Here is a 16,606-nt window from a genome sequence, read left to right on the forward strand (position 1 = left end):
CAATGCTCATTTCCAAATTGTTTACAGAGTAGCTTTTGGTGAAGTACAGTACTGTACTTTTATAGTTTTACCGCATATTTCACATCGGAAATATGCTATTACGTAATGCCTTTAACATGATTGTTAATCTTTTATCAAAACTATGTTAATTAACCCAAGATTCTGGCTAGTGACTATTGTTACTTTCTCAGAATAGCGAAATTATTGTAATTAAACCAGCAGCATAATCGCGTTCCTTGGGGACTATTTAAGATAACAGTTTTAATGATCATAAAGCTGCACAGGTATTTGGTTATCGGCGCTGGTATTTCGTCCTATGATATGCCTAACATTATCAAGACTTGGTAAAACCATGAATGCGTCACACTACATTCATGCAAAAGTGGATTCAAGCAAATGTTAGAGTAAAAGCCATTGTTTCGGATGTTGTTAGGTAATCTTAACATATCCAAATCCTTGAGATAAATCCCTTGATTTATCATTGAACAGTGCTGTTAGTAAAATCAGAGTTACAGTAGTTATGTTACTGTACGAACATTATCACACCCGGAGTAGATTGGATTCGGTTTATACGCCACCAACACATTGGGATGCTTTATACGGCAAAGATGAGTGAAGTAGGTGAGAAGACAGATGTGTTACTAAGATCAGCTGCTCTCTTACCAGGACTATTATTTCACGTCGCTCCAGTTTCGAACCAATAAAAGGCCGATGCCTGTATGACTTCTCTTAGGATCGAACCATTGACTCTCTGATATTTGGCGAGCGCTATATTTACGTTATTACTTAGCTCTTCAACGGGGTTGACAATGGGGGTAGTATATAGTATAAAAATGGCAAATATAAAACATTTTACAGTTGTAATGTATTATAAAACTAAAAATAAAAAATAAATTATTTAGGTCCTTGTGCCTCAAATTTTTTTGTGCAGATCCAAAACCGAGCACTGGCTAAATCCTACTCAAAGACCGAAGTTACGCACTCAAACGACGACTAGAAAAATCTTACTTAATATCGTTGTTAAATACATTACGTAACAAATATAAACATTTTCCGTGAGCAATTTTTCTGTAAAGAATTCATACGATAGAACTTTCACAGCCTTATGCATGGTTAAAGATGATATTATGAAATGACGATTTAACCTAAGCCAATAAAAGCTCTTTACGGTTATTACCAGGTATTTTTTTATATTTTTTTGTACCACATTCTCATCCTAGGACGCTATGTTCTAGCCTGGAACTGCTTCACTTATCATTATAATACAGTAATAATAATAATTAATTAATAAGCTTGCGTGACAATTTCACATTGAATAACAAGCGTCAAGCCACAAAATTGAACATTACTTCAGACTAGTCATAAAGAGTCGTGGAATCATCACATTGATAAACATCTATTGGTAATTGGCGGGATAAGAATCCGGTGCCTTGGGCTCCGAAGCCCCGCGCTCTACCCCTAGACCAGCTAGCTCCCCGAAACAGATGATAAGCTCGCAAACAGTTACTTACTAACGCTTAATTATAACGTAAAAACATATCTACACTGCTTCAATTATAGCTAGGTAATGACCACGGACTATTCTATCGCACACATTCTATTATCCTACTCACATAATCACAAACGCGTTATTGAACAAGGCTATCTCCTGCGAAGGTCTTCCTTTATGGATTCTGATAGTCAATAGTAAGTTTTTTGTCCTGAAAAACTATTTAACTATTCGTTACCGATAGGTCTATCGCTCGACTATTGACTTCCTAATATAAGTGCGCTAATTTTGTGTAATTGTGCGTTCACAACTTTGTTAGTATTTTGATAAACAAACCATTCAACCTCTACGTTATGCACATATTGAATTGTTGACTAATTATGTACTGGTGTAATTAAGGATATGGGTAGAATACGGTTTAATTGTGTTAGAGAAGAAATTAGTTTGCACATTTAGTGAATAAAGAAATCTAAAAATAATTGAAATTTTATAATTTGTTTAAAATTTCAATGTGAGAAAATGTCTATGATTTCTTCTGCCATAACTCTTAAAGCACATTCGTAGCTACATGACGTGGTAGTTTTTTGCATGCAACAGTGTCCAATATACACTAAAACCCCTTATTTTAATAATATAATATAATAATTTAATATTTAAAACCCCTTTATTTCGCATTGAAAATCAACTTTTTTGAACTTAGAAACCTCCAAGGTTTTCTATGAGAGACTAGACTATTGTGCTTAAAATCATAAAGTAAAGGTTAAATAGATAATGTTATATTCTAAACTTACGAAAACTCTTTTTTTCTGTGAAAGGCTTTATAGTTTTGATTTAGTCTTAGTTAACACAATTATGGTATTTTTCAGTTGTAAGGAAGTTTTAGTCTATGTTTATAATATGAGCAATTTGAATAAATCCAAGTTTCACGCGTGATTCTAGTCAAATGGGGACGTCTTCATTTTCGTTTGCTGTTGTAAATTACAGCTTCTTTAATCGAAAAGTAACTGCCATTTATTCTGTTGCTAGGATAAACATTTGATGCTGATACCATTACATTGACTATAAATTGAGCATCAATTAGTAGTTTACACTAAAATCTTGCTCTACAGGGATGGTTAAACTTAATGATTATATATCATATATTATAACTAAGTTTAGTGATAGCTAAGATAAGGAACGCATCTTATTACTCATGGATTCATAAATACATGTAGTTGTATTAATTTAAAATAAATATTGGAACAAGCTATTTAATTAACTATGTAATATATTTAATATTAAAAGTTAACAGTGTAAGTTTATTTCATAAGGAATATACATAATATACCTATACCATTTATATAATTTGAAAGCATAAATCATTACAATATAATACAAGCTATTTTCATAGTCGATTAAAATATTTTAAATAAGTACACAATTATTTTGTAAACATAGTTTTACCTGTGACTAAAAGCGTGCTAAAAGCCTGAGGGATAATTTGTTGTCATTTCGCTTGATGACATTATTAAGTTATTTCGGGCTGCAACGGATGTACTTAAAACAACAGGAAAGTGGTGATTTGAACGTCAGAATTATAATGCCATTGAACGTGGGTTTTACATGTGAATCAACAATGCACTAACTGTTCAATTACAGCAGAGATAAATTTTATCATAAATGTAAAGCAAATGCATTCAAAATTAAAGATGGCGTATTATTAATTAAACGTTCTATTTAATAGTTCAACGTATAAGTGCTATACAAATTGTACAAAAGGTTGGCATGAAAATATTGAAATAAGGGATCTTTTACCTAACCTCTACATTGAAAATTACTAACGAAGGGAAATTTAATTTTCTCTGAAGGCCTAAGCGACGAGCAAAGGAAATGAAAGCCTCAGAGAGTTTTTTGTTCTTTGATCAGTCAATAACATTTATCTTCTTCTTGGTTTCAAGATATCAGTTCGTTAAGCAATTATATTTGTTTAACATCAAAACCATCTATTTACTCTTCACATGCTTCGTTCGTTTGATCAATCCATTATTTATAATTTACAAAATTTAAATTTTTGCGAGGCTATGTATGTACTTACATAACATGCGTTAATAGTAAACAACAATGAAACAGTATCTATAATTATTGCATATTGGAAAATAATAAAGGAACGGTTGGAATGAACCACTCATAACTGTTAAAACTATGATGATTTATTTAAATATTTAAAAGAATTGGTGCCGTTCAAATGGTTGTGGAATACCTCATAGTATATGCGATTTAAACGAGTTACATTTGGTGTGCAAAAGTGTTTACTGAAAATGTTATTAACAGAATACATTCCTGAAACTAAATGTTTCAATTATCTTAGATTATTTTAACCATTTTTTACCATATTTGATCCGTCGATGGAAATGTAGTGTTTTGAACAAGGGGTCGTTTTTAGGACATTATTCACAAGCCAGCATGGCGTGGTTTAACCTGTTGTTATTTTTTAATATTTGCGTTGAGTTTTTACTTATAAGCTTTATTAATATTTTATGTATTGAAACAAAAGTGAACTCCCACGCGATTCAATAGTTTTTCTGCAGATAAAAGTGATAGAGTTTGCATAAGATTTTGCCATGTAGTTTCTTGAAGGGTTCCACATTGATCAGATTTTCATATAAATCTTGTTGTGATCTAATACTAGATCAAGAACGATTAGTAGAAAATGTATGGAACCCGTAAATCTGCTGAAGTGTTTCCAAACCAATTTCTCGTACACTTACACCAATCATTTCCTGAAACCCACATACGTTTTCAATTTCAGTCAGCGTTCAACAGCATCACTTTCCACCGATTCAAGTAATACTGAGGGTAAAACATAACATCTGCAGCTTGTTTACAGTGGAAGACGTTGTGAACGTGTTTATTGTGCTACCCACTTATCGGTTGCACATTTTATGTGTGTTTTTGCGGTTTATTTCGCGTTGCGACTGTTTAGTAATTGACGCCCCAGATATGATGAACACAAGAAGGGAACGAAGTGCTCATGCAAGATTGACACAACCATTCATCCAATTGAAGAGCTGTAAGCTGACAAGCTGACAAGATGACAAGCCGCTGTCTGACGGTGCCGCCGCTGACAAGCGTCTGACAGAGCTGAAAACATCAACTGATCCAAGTTCATCTCACTCTAAAGGAAAGCAAAGTTTACCCTATAGGCGGTGATTTTAGCATATCTTCTATCAAATTACACATGTTCATTTTGGGACGTTCTATTATTGTTGTTTAAGCCATACCAGTGTTTTTTATGTTTTCTTTTACAAGGGAACGGTCCAAACCAAGGTTCTGTTGCTATTTAAGACCTTAGGTTAGATAAAATCATTGATTGATAGCTCAAAGACAAATGACATCTGGGAGTAGAATACATCTACATGTTCAATGGTTTTAAATGTGCTTCGGTACTCAAAAGGTAAATAAATAAATTATTTGGTAATCTTTTTTTTCATATAATAACACCATAACTATAACAGTTGATTTCAACTCGTTCTATCCGGCTATATGACGCCCCAATTATAGTACACCCATTTAGAGTAACTGTCCTGAATAATATACCTATAACTGAATAACTATACCTGAAAGTATCGACATTCATCCACGATACCTACATCCACATGTAGTGATAAACAAACTTACGTTATCTAATTTAAAATTTAATGATTTATGTATTTAAGGTTCAAATGATACCAGTGTTACCGAAGAAAGAATTTACGCCACTACAGATGATGCTATTGTACATTGAACTCTATTGATGATAATATCTCAGGAATAAGCTTGTATACTTCATTGGCAATTCATTATGATTATCCTACTCATTGGGCATTCATTATTTAAATCATGCATTACCAGCATAATGATGTCTCAAGTCTATCAATTAACAAATTGTTTTTTTACGATTGGCCACTTAAAGAAAATCCTTTAGGTAATACAAATTCGCATAAATGTAATTCTTAAAGACAAACTAGAACTAATGTATTTATATTCCACAAGGGAATCATAGGTTAGCAAAACTGCAAAAAACTTACTATCACATATACCAGTATAAACTGTAGTATACCTCGAATAATTATGGTTTAGTACTGGGAGATCCAAGCGGCTTACTTTAAATCGTATAATAAATGTAATCGCCAGATGAAAGTTCGAGTGCTCATTTTCCTTATATTTTTGTATTGAGACATAAAAACTCTTGGAAACGAATGGGTTTAACAGACTGAAAATGCTTAAGTTAGCATATTTAAGTTTCACCTAGAACAAATAACTCGTAATGATTTGATAACCTTTAAGTGATACAAAAAAATACTTAATAATGATTTCGGTTTTGCTTAATGTATTGTTTCCTAATTCTTTAACGATTCTAAAGCAATCTCATGTTAGTTACATTTATTGTATAGTTGCCAAAACGTTATTTTTTATGTTTATGATTCATACTGGTTCTTTATAAGTATTCGTGGTTTTAGCATAGACAAAACATCATACTCCCTCAGTAGATTACTCATGCTTTTGGACCAGATGAAGACCATTATATTGTTCGTTCCGCCCGGTGCACCGTAGATTCGTGTTTTGTTTAAAATTTGTTTCTGGTTGTTTCAGTAATTTAAAACCCATTCAAACCAAATAAAACGATCTAATCATAAACAATAACTCGTGTCCTATTTATAAAACCAAACAGTAAAGCACAAACCATTAGATTAGCCCTAAAATCGCAGAAACGACATTTCATCGACACTAGTGATAAGTGTCTCCGGATGTGAACTAGACACGAAAATCGAGCATCAAAATTTACAATGGGATGGGAGGTCTACTTTTGTTGGTTATTCCATAGTTTTAGTGATTTATACAAGTGTTATCTATTATATTAAGATTGGTTTGCAAAATATTTATGAAGAAAACAATTTTACAACCCACATCGATATCAGTCTCTCTTTTGCGAGGCGATATTAATCCGAATCAAATGTCTTTGTTGAGAACTTGTAAGTACTCTCATGTGAGCCGAAGCCATGAAAGTCGTATATTTGTCAACCGGAAACTCTGTGGTTTCTCCAAATTAGTTGTTTTGAGTGTACACCAAATATTTGCTCAAAAACAATGTTTCCGGTGAAATTTATATGTTTGAGGTTAAACACGAGAAACAGAATACGTTTTTCCTGCAGTTAACATGACTTTTGATGCGTAACTGAACTCTAAAATTCAGTGTCATATGTTCTCTATTTGCCTGGCACGTTTATGAAACAAGTACATTATACTGATAAAATTAACATATAATAGATATACACATTTTTGTTTACTCTTTGTTGGTATTACTTCTTACATAGGGGTTTCAAATATTGGAATAACATAATTAACACGTAATGTGTAAATGTCACAGGCTTTTTGACCCAGTGGGGCAAACTTTAATTTGGGAAGAGCTCTATTATAGTCTATAGTCCCATTTACATTATCCATCCAAAAATAAATACGGATGAAAATTTAAGAACCCGTACCAAATGTAGCGTATACATAACAACATAAATGCATAACTCATACCACAGTTAACTTTCAGTTGCTGTTTCGATTTCACTTTTTAGTTTTAAATTGTTACCATAGCTAACGTTATACTTCAGCTAATTTATGCTTTGCTCATGCTAACTATGTTCTATTGTCTATGTTTTACAACATCATATTTATATTCTTCGTACGTGTGTAATGTAAGCTTTTATCTCGTAATATAGTCATTGGTATTGACAAATTATTACCGATTCAGTTGTGGACCACCACATAGGTGTGTTTCGAACCCGAATATGAGTGAAGTATGAGTGAATAAGGAAGTGTGATGATCCGTGTATTTTTGCTACTGACTAAGATCGGCTTTTTATCCAGATTCATGATCCCGATATGTTAAGGATCCAAGATTTAATTTTTAGGACGGAAAATGTCAGCAGAATGCCTTAAATGCCTTTAATACTACCAAAGAGTAATCGTCCAAGCAAATAATATTAAACGTGGGTTTGTTCAGTTATTCGTCGTATCGAGCACACTTTCCATTTCAGAATCGGAATCTGATAAAAAGTACTCTGAAAGAAACCTAAAGTCTAATGTGAATCCTGTCCTTTAGTCTACTTAAGTAGTGGTTGTATGTAGCAACAGATATTATACTTCCTCGTCAGGCAGCGTTCCAAAGACAACTTTGGCTTATCTTTTGTCTCTTTGTTTGATTTCCCTGACCTTTTGTGTATTTACTGAGTGGATCTTGAGTTTCTTCAATAAATTATATACACACATACTTCCTTGTGCTGCTTGCCAAGCGCAATCATTCAGTATCCACTGGGTTTTAGGAAATATTACGCCTTTAACATTTTCATAACATAAACGATGAAGTACTCGTATCGAGTTAAAAAAAAGAAATTTGTTCTTAGATACCTCAATATGTTTCATAAACATACTATCACGATTGAGTTATAATAGAACGGTGAAATTAAAGAAATATTATCCTCCGTAGCAGAAAGATTAGGCATTTATTATGTCTCTTGGATAATTATTTAATTAATTAATTAATTATTAATTAAACATGCCAATATCAGAGAATAAATTATTTATTTATTTTAATTAAGGTAATATTTAAAGATGAAGCTGGATTGATGATTTAAAATATATTCACTTCTTAAATGCGGTTTTAAATAAACAATACAATCAACTGGCAAGGAATTCACTAAATTAAGTTCTAATACAAAACAATAATACTTACAGCATCGATAGGTCAACATTAGTTTAATGATTGCAGTCGAGTGGTTGCACGTGTATTTAGTAGTACCGGTAAGTTCATCGTAATGCCCAATCGAATGACAATTCAAAAATGTAGCCTCGAAGTGGGGTTTACACGGATGTTTCAAGTTTAATGTTGAAATCAAATTCAAGCTCGTAAACACTAGTTGAAATCCTATTTTCATTAAAACAAACTCAGTGACTATATATTTACCTACAGTCAACCGACAAAGTGGGCTTCCTTGCACTGATTATAGCACTTGAAAATAAGTTGGAAACAAAAAAAGATATTACGACTACGATCAGCTGGTGCAAAATTTCTCATTTCTTTCAATATTTGGATTTACCTAACCTAAAACGTGTTTTACAGTGTTTGACAGTGTTGTAGGGAAAATATAATGTGTAACGCGAGTGCAAACTGCCTTTGCCCACTAGTTACACAAATAACCGTATTTTATTTATTTTTTTTTTTATTTAGGCCTATTTTTTTTTTTTTTTTTATACGTTTATACGTTTATACGTTACGTTTACGTTAATACGTTTATGACAGCTGCTCAGTTAATACCGTTGGAAAACAAATACGTTTCATAATAGTAGTTTTCATCGCTAGGAGTGAAAGCAGCTCATAAAAATAATAATACTATTGTTAATAATTTTTTTCCCTTTTTTATACTTAATTGGGTTGTTTAGTTAATTAATTAATAAATAATTATTATTAGGCCGCATATACCGACTCATTTATGAGGCCTATTAGGGAAAAGCCCTTTATAAATTTACAAATCTATTTTGCATGCAATTTTTATTGCGAAGACAACGAGCCTTCGGAAGCCAAGTCGATTGGTATTCTGAACACAATGCTTGCCTCATCAGGTGATTTGGATAGAAGCCATAACCAGCTTGATTACTTTGGAGGCTGCGATGATGATGCGCTGGTTTACGAATAAAACATCAAATTATGGGTAGATAATACATCTGTTCTTTACAGTAAAATTTCAGCACGTAAGCATTCGACTGGGCGACTTATAGTATGCGAAATTTCTTTTCGTATTATGATGACCAATCATAAAAATATGAGCAAAACTACAAGGTCAACCATATAAACTGGGAGAATGAATAGACAATCGTTGCGTGTTTGATCCTGCAAAAAGTCAGTGTTGTATCAATGGTTCTAAACTACGTACAGGTTTCCTTAATCAATGGGGAAAAAATGGTCATCCCTAAATAGATGGCTAATGGTAGTCAGTAAAATAGTCTCAAAGATCATCAAACTCCATTCTGTCCTCATATTGCATTGTTATTCAGCAAATACACTTACTTAAGGACGCATTTAGCTAATACCGCATTGATATTGAGTAAATAGGACGCATTTAGCTAATACATGCACTTGCTCAATCCGATCTTAAAATTATTCTATATACCATAATTTTTTCACTTTTTGTAATTAGCCTGTTTTTTTTTTTTTTTTTGTGATATTCCCAGTCCTGTTGCCGGCTTTTAAGTGACGATAGGCTAATAATGATTTAATTAATTTAATAAGATTTAAGTACAAAATTCCACTTGATTAGCTTTACAACAAATATTATCGTTTAAAATCGGTTGAACACGCAGAAGGAATTCTGGGCCCAAAATAACATTTAGTGCATTGATATCAAATCATTGGCTCGGTTGGCATTGATCAAAGAAAAAAGAAAAATGTAGCGTATAGCTTGGACCATAAAATTATCTCCAGTCATGATATAAAATAAACATGTGATAGTGATTCCTGCAGCATGTATTTTATAAACATCAGTTTATCAACTCAGCGACACATTCAGCATAATCTTCATTCGTACAAACTCTATAGCGCCTTGCTCTCCTGACCATGCCCTTGACAATGCTTGTTCCAGGCATTTAATAACAAGCCCATGTGAACCAGCTATTGTATTGAAATGTGTACTCACGTCCGTTTGTTCGTACCACCTGCTTCAACAGATTGAGCCTGTCCTGTAAACAGTTTCATGTTAGACCTGAACTTCTAATTGCTGTTGCTACTGTGATTCCAACTACAACACTGTTGTCTCAGTTAATGACTGCTGTGTAGTAGATAGTTTATTGAACGTTGATTTGAGATGTGAGAACTGTTAATGACTTGACTGTGCTACCTGTTGATCAGAAACACAATATGAGTGTTGACAAATATTTCTTCTCATTCCCGTACAAATATATTTTTTTTGACTCTGGATGAATTTTCATTTCAGAGCTTTTGTAACAATGGTGTTCGTAATCAAGTTCACCTTACAATTTGATAGAAAAAGATTAGTCAAGAAATAACCGATTTTATGTTTATGCGTTTCTTTAGAGAGGTAATCTATATAAAGCCAAAAGTACCCATGAACTTTTGAGAAAACTACAAGTCACACCCCCATAAACCATATAATTAAAATGTTCGTCATGACGAGAAACCTTGCGCAAAATTATCCATTTTTTCATAAGTTGCCCTATAAGGTCGTAATTGCTTTCCAAAGGGAACTTTCCATTTACCTAATGTTAAAAATACCTCAGCTGTTATTATTTGTTTGTATTCTGCTTTGTTTATTTCATCTTAACTTAACCAATCAATTGTTTTATTAATACTAATGTAGTAAAATGGGGTGGAGCCCGTGGGTAACAGCTAGTTTAATATAGCTTACAAATCGTGTACGTGAAATGTATGTAGTACTGTTCATTATATTTGTTCTATCATTACCTGTTTCAATATCCTTAAAATTAACAATAAAATTAATTAACGATAACATAACCCACGAGAATAAAATGAGTAGTACGCTTTCGATTAAGTTCAATTTGAAAGAAGAATGACTAGATCTTACTTCAATCAGACTGCAAAAAACATCTGGGGAAACATTTCAATGTCAAGCGGGTGTTTATGCCGTATTAATAGGTAATATTTCTTTTGAATGCGTTTAATATACAGAGTGAACGACTTACCTGTGCACCATTCTTATCACGGAGAGCCACTAATAAGTCAATAAGTTTGGAGAGGAAGTGCTAAGAGTAAAATAACTGTTAACACTGCATACACATTCTTCAAAACAATCATAGAATGTCATAAAATATGGATTCCACCGTTTCAAAAACGTCCCTTAAAATTGTAGCAAACTTTATAACTTCTTACGGAACACCCGTTTAAGTAGTTTTAAAGCATTTAAGTAGTTTTAAGTTTTTTTAAGTACGAGGTATATCACGAGGAATTTTGAATAAGTGGAATGTAAACTCGTTTAATGTTATAACAAGTTAAAGTTCTCTTTAATGTTTTTTTTTTTTTTCTAAATAGGCTATAATAGTTTATGAGATTCCCGTGGTGACACAGTTAAGTAGTTCACACTGTTTGCGAATTTCCCATATAGGGAATAAGCTATTACCGTAGTACTCTTGGTAAAACCTGGACTCGGGACCAACTTACTTTTTCGTTTTGAGGTCCCTAGAGGTCAGAAACACCATCCGTTCAAATTTATGTGTGTGTCCGTTAGTGCGATAACTCGAGCAAAAGTGATCCGATTTTGAGAAAATTTGGTATAAACGCGTGAACATACATTTATTAGAACGAGTTCGCGAAACAGCATGATCGGAAAATGGGAACGGGGGTTTATTTGGGGATTTTATGGGTTATAAATTGGTTTTTCCCATTTTTGACAAAAAAACATCAAATTTATTAATTTCTTTCCAAACCATTTCGCAGAGCTTAAAAACACAAATAATTTAGTACTTTACAGCATTACTATGCGCATAATGGTTACGGAGAAAATTCCAATAAATTTTGAATTTAAAATTCGCATGTATTTTATGGAGTAAGTTAACTTTTGTAGTTTGCTTCTTTATGAACATTGGCAAATACATTAATTTCTTACTAAACTATTAACATTTGACAAAAACAAATAATTTCTTACTTTCCCTGTTGCAGCAAACTAAAGCATTTGTTAAATTGATTCTTTTAAATAGGGGACAAATGTGATATTTTTAAGGAGACGTTTTATTCTAAATCCAATCAGGCAAATGGAAATTTGCTTAGTCTGCAGGTTTGCTGTGGTGGGGGTATGTACTGTACAATGTATCCAATGACAAATGTATTCACCTTTCGTGGTTAGCGTTTTGTTTTGGTACACTTTAAATCAATTTCGTTCATTCGCTGTCCAACAAATTTAATCAAATCGGCTGCCGTAGGTCTAACCAAACACTTTTTTTACCTAGATCAACAGATTTTCATTTTATTATTCACGTGGTTTGAAGTAGTTTTACCACGTACATTTTGTAACATTTTGAATAAAGGCCTTGTGACATATGACAAAAAAAAAACAGTTATGTTTAATGAATGATATTTGGAGAGTAATAGAATTGTGTAGAATTAATGGAACTAAAACAACTTTATAAAATGAAGAACTTTGATTACTGTTCCTAACATAGTTTTCACAATATACCGATAGCACGTTTGAATCTTGTGTGGACTAAGAGTGAACTAAGTTTCAACACAATCCCACTACAGAGACCGTTAACATAGCTCAGGGTTTACAAGCAACCGTCAACAAGTGTTAATGAAGTCTCAGCATCAATTGTTTGCTCTCTCTCACTGTTTCATTCATAACCTAACTTTCATTGTGAGTTTCGCGAATTTTTAGATAGGTAAAATAGAAAACTAAGTATTGTTCATACTGTAACCTTTGAATGTTTTCTAAATTCTAATTATTGTGATTTAATGCTAGTTTTTTGCTTAATGTTTTTAATAATTTCTTAGAAAACTCACTAGTAATACCAATACTAATACAAAATAAATATAACCTACCTTGTTAAAAATAGACTACTTTATTGACAACAAATTACATTTGTCTTGATTTTTATTGTGACTCTTAAATGTGTTAAGCGCTACAATACCAATATTTAATACGAATCAATGATGAGAAGTTTTATTCAGTAAAAAGTTAGTGACAATGAATGTTATAAGCTATTTGATACGTAACACTAACTTTCAAAAATGAATGTTTTAAGTTTTTTTATTGCTTATGTTATTTTATATTTGTTTTCTCATTTTCAAGCTAGGTTATTCGTTGATGACAGCGTTAATAGTTAACCCTTAACGCTAAACTAACAGTGTGTTACCACAGTTAGGTGTGTGTAAACCACAGTTAGGAACAGTTTGCTCCTAATCAAGTTATAGGTCCATATTTTCAGTCAGTTAATTGAATTTTCAATAAATAATTGTCATATTTGTCTACCCTTCACTTTATTTTCGCTCACGCCATCAGCCTCTTTACTGTTGCAATGAACTTTTGTCGTAAAATGTATTACCAGTAAAGTCTATTACCATGTTAAGTAAACAGACAGGTCCCCACTTCTGGTTGTGGCACCCACGTTGTGCATTTGACATTTTAATGAACTTTGCGACGAAAAATCTCTTATGAATATGGATTACCTCTTGAAGGTCTGCACAGTATAATGTTTCTGAAGTAACATAATTGGTTGGGACAAAAATAGCAAGTTTTACGTAACTAATTGTAAAATTTAACAGCTTATGTATATGCATTCTTTAATGATGGTTTAATCTTTGCAGCTTAATAAATAGGCTAGCACAGCCGATATTTGTAAGAAATACTCGTAAAAAAGTGCCCTATTATGCATTTAATATTCACAGTATGATTTTTTTGTTCAAGTTTCTTTAGCACTATGAGCAGATTTCTAACAATTCAAATCAGAAACTGTTGCTATAATTTTCTCAAGGGTTGTATAGTCTTTATTACTAAAAGACTTTCTTACTGTTTTGAGATAATCCTGAAAAGTTAATTCATTTAAGATCAATTTGTTAGTCAATTTTATTACTCAATTTATTAGTTTCCAGTTAGTTGCCATATCTAGGAAATAAAAAAGGTAATCAAATCGGTTATTTTTCGATTTCAACAAACAAAAATCGATCGAGTACATATTCATGGTATACTTAACAAGAGAAATATTTAGAAAACTACGCTAAAAACATTTTACCATAATTTCTCGTTTGGCCGACTAATAAGCAAAACTACCTATTTGCTGACACAAGTAAAGCGGTAAAGGTTCTTAAAAACCCCCACATGCACTATTAAACTTTCCCAATCCCCGATTACAATCAAGAGTTTCCCATCGAACTCTTGTCCAAAATTCACCCAACAGAGTACAAACAAAAACACCGAGCGCTCTGGTAAGGTAACGTTGTTTTCACCCAGTCGCTGGCAGATGCTATCGTTTATAGGGACAATAAATCTGAACTGTGATAAGAGAGATAAAGTCAGTAGAAGTAGTGAAGTGTCGGTGGCAAGATGGGGGGCAGGATGATGGCCTCGTATCGCAAGATTCGGGAGAGGACGTCCTTCCTGAGAAGGCTGAAGAGATGGATGTGGGGAAGGAAAAAGACCTCTTCCAGTAAGCCTCTAATCCTTTATCTTTTTTACCTTGAAGATATCTTGAAAATACATAGACATTGTTTATTTCCCATGTTTTTGAGCCAATCAAATTTCGAATCGAATTGGAAGTCAGATTGGGCGAGCCGAGCGGGTGTGCTGATGTAGATTACTAACTTACTTCGGTTAAATAACTATCTTCAGTTAAATACTCCAACTTTTTACCAAATCCAACTGGTAAGATCAATTGTAAGCTATACCAAATTTTACGTCACATAATCTTTCTTGGTGACAAAAATAATCCATAATATATAATTCTACATTAGACCCTAGTGCACTCTGTGGGTTGTGTATTCAACAATGTTCTTTTTTTTCAATGGAAAATTTAACATTTATTCGCATCGAAGTATACTAAAACCTTAACTAATGCTTAACAAGTTGTTTTGTATAAAATATTTTCCTCCACACTACACTGTTTTAACGGACTTTCCCCACAAGTACCTAGTCCAGAAAACAGCTGTTTGCCACCTGCTTAACACCAAACTAAATATCAAAATGCATTTCATTACTTACTACTTTACTGTTATGCATTTTTTACCAGAGACCAGCTGATTATACAATGAGTGATTGGTACAATGAATCGTTGCATCACACTAAGCTGCAATGAGAATAAGAGATTATAAATTAAACATAACCTCTCTTAGAAGTCATGAGTAGTGATTAGTCCATTATTTAGTGGGTGTATAACGGATTTGTACGGATGTTTTACTATCATGTTAGTTTAGAATGACAATAAATATCGTACGTCACTCGTCTAAAATGTGGTTTACGTACTCGTAAGTCAATACCGAACTCGACTAACCATACTCATCCGGTAAACATTTATTTTCCGGACTAGTAACGTAATATTACATTACCGTCTTATGAAACCGTCCTTGCATTTAACAAGTTAGATTCGTAGCGATTAAAAAGTAAGAGAATTTCAATGTTGTAAACAATATGGTTTACCACTGTTATCATTGACGTATTTCCTCCACTTTCAAGTGTTAACAAATTCACACCTATTTTGATTGAAGCTATGTAATATTTTACCTTTTGATGTGATGTAAACAAAACTCAAAGCTAGGTTCATTTAAAGGTACTGTTTGTAAATGCGGAGAAATGTGATATTGTTTCATTTGGACGATAATATATTACAAAATCTTTCATGTTTGCAATATATTAACAATAAATATACAACAATATATGTAATATATTATGTTTGCTCATTTATTTAACAAGAGATTTGATATTTTACACAATTTACACAATATATCGCCAAAGATTGTTCAAACTAAATAGTAGCACATTCAAAATGTTACTAATTTGCTTCCTATAAAGATTATACTTTATTTATTACATGATTTGTTTTGTTTACAGCAATAACATTTGACACCTATTGTTGAAAAGCTTTTTAATTTAAGAGTATTGCTTAAACCATAAAAAGACTAAATTAACCTTCTGAAGTGTACTATTATTAAACTAAAGATCGATGAATTAATTCTAATGTTAAATATAAAGGTTAAGTGTTGTTCAGGGATGTTGCTTGCGGCAACGTTGTCGCAGGAATCTTTTTTTGTAACAATACAGTTCAATAAAATATTTTGTCCACTTACGGTAGTTACTGATGGACAACTAGGTCGTTCAACACGTTGGTAGGCAATCTGAATTCGTCCAACCAATTCTGAAACGTTAATAAAAGCGATATCCCACACACAGCTCTTCACCCTTTGTTTAATATTAAAACTCATTGTTTGACCTCTTGTTTTAGGAAACTGCGCTTGAAAAAGTAGTTATTTTATGGTGCAAGCTATATTATTCAACACTTCAGTAGGTTTAACAGCTGTTTAACAAAAAGTGTCAATACTTTAACGCAGTTAACAAATCAAGAAACTGTACTAATTCAGCATATTTGTACTGATAT

The 16,606-nt window shown here is 32.6% G+C and overlaps 1 protein-coding gene across 2 annotated transcripts in view; it reads left to right on the plus strand.

The window, feature by feature from the left end:
• The window catches only part of LOC129003872 (synaptic vesicle glycoprotein 2B), a 61,502-nt gene that overhangs the window by 6,813 nt on the left and 38,083 nt on the right, over window positions 1–16,606 (plus strand). The window contains exon 1 of one of the 2 annotated variants that reach the window (XM_054432198.1): window positions 14,588–14,665. The exons of the other annotated variant lie outside the window; for it this stretch is intronic. Coding sequence (XP_054288173.1) covers window positions 14,638–14,665 — 28 coding nt within the window. The 5' untranslated portion in view covers window positions 14,588–14,637. Of the gene's footprint in view, window positions 1–14,587; window positions 14,666–16,606 lie in introns of those variants that run through there. 2 annotated transcript variants of the gene reach the window in all.

This window comes from Macrosteles quadrilineatus, unplaced genomic scaffold (assembly GCF_028750875.1).
Source record: "Macrosteles quadrilineatus isolate MER2022 unplaced genomic scaffold, UCM_ALF_1.0 Scaffold_9__3_contigs__length_116548681, whole genome shotgun sequence".
NCBI classification, from domain to species: domain Eukaryota; kingdom Metazoa; phylum Arthropoda; class Insecta; order Hemiptera; family Cicadellidae; genus Macrosteles; species Macrosteles quadrilineatus.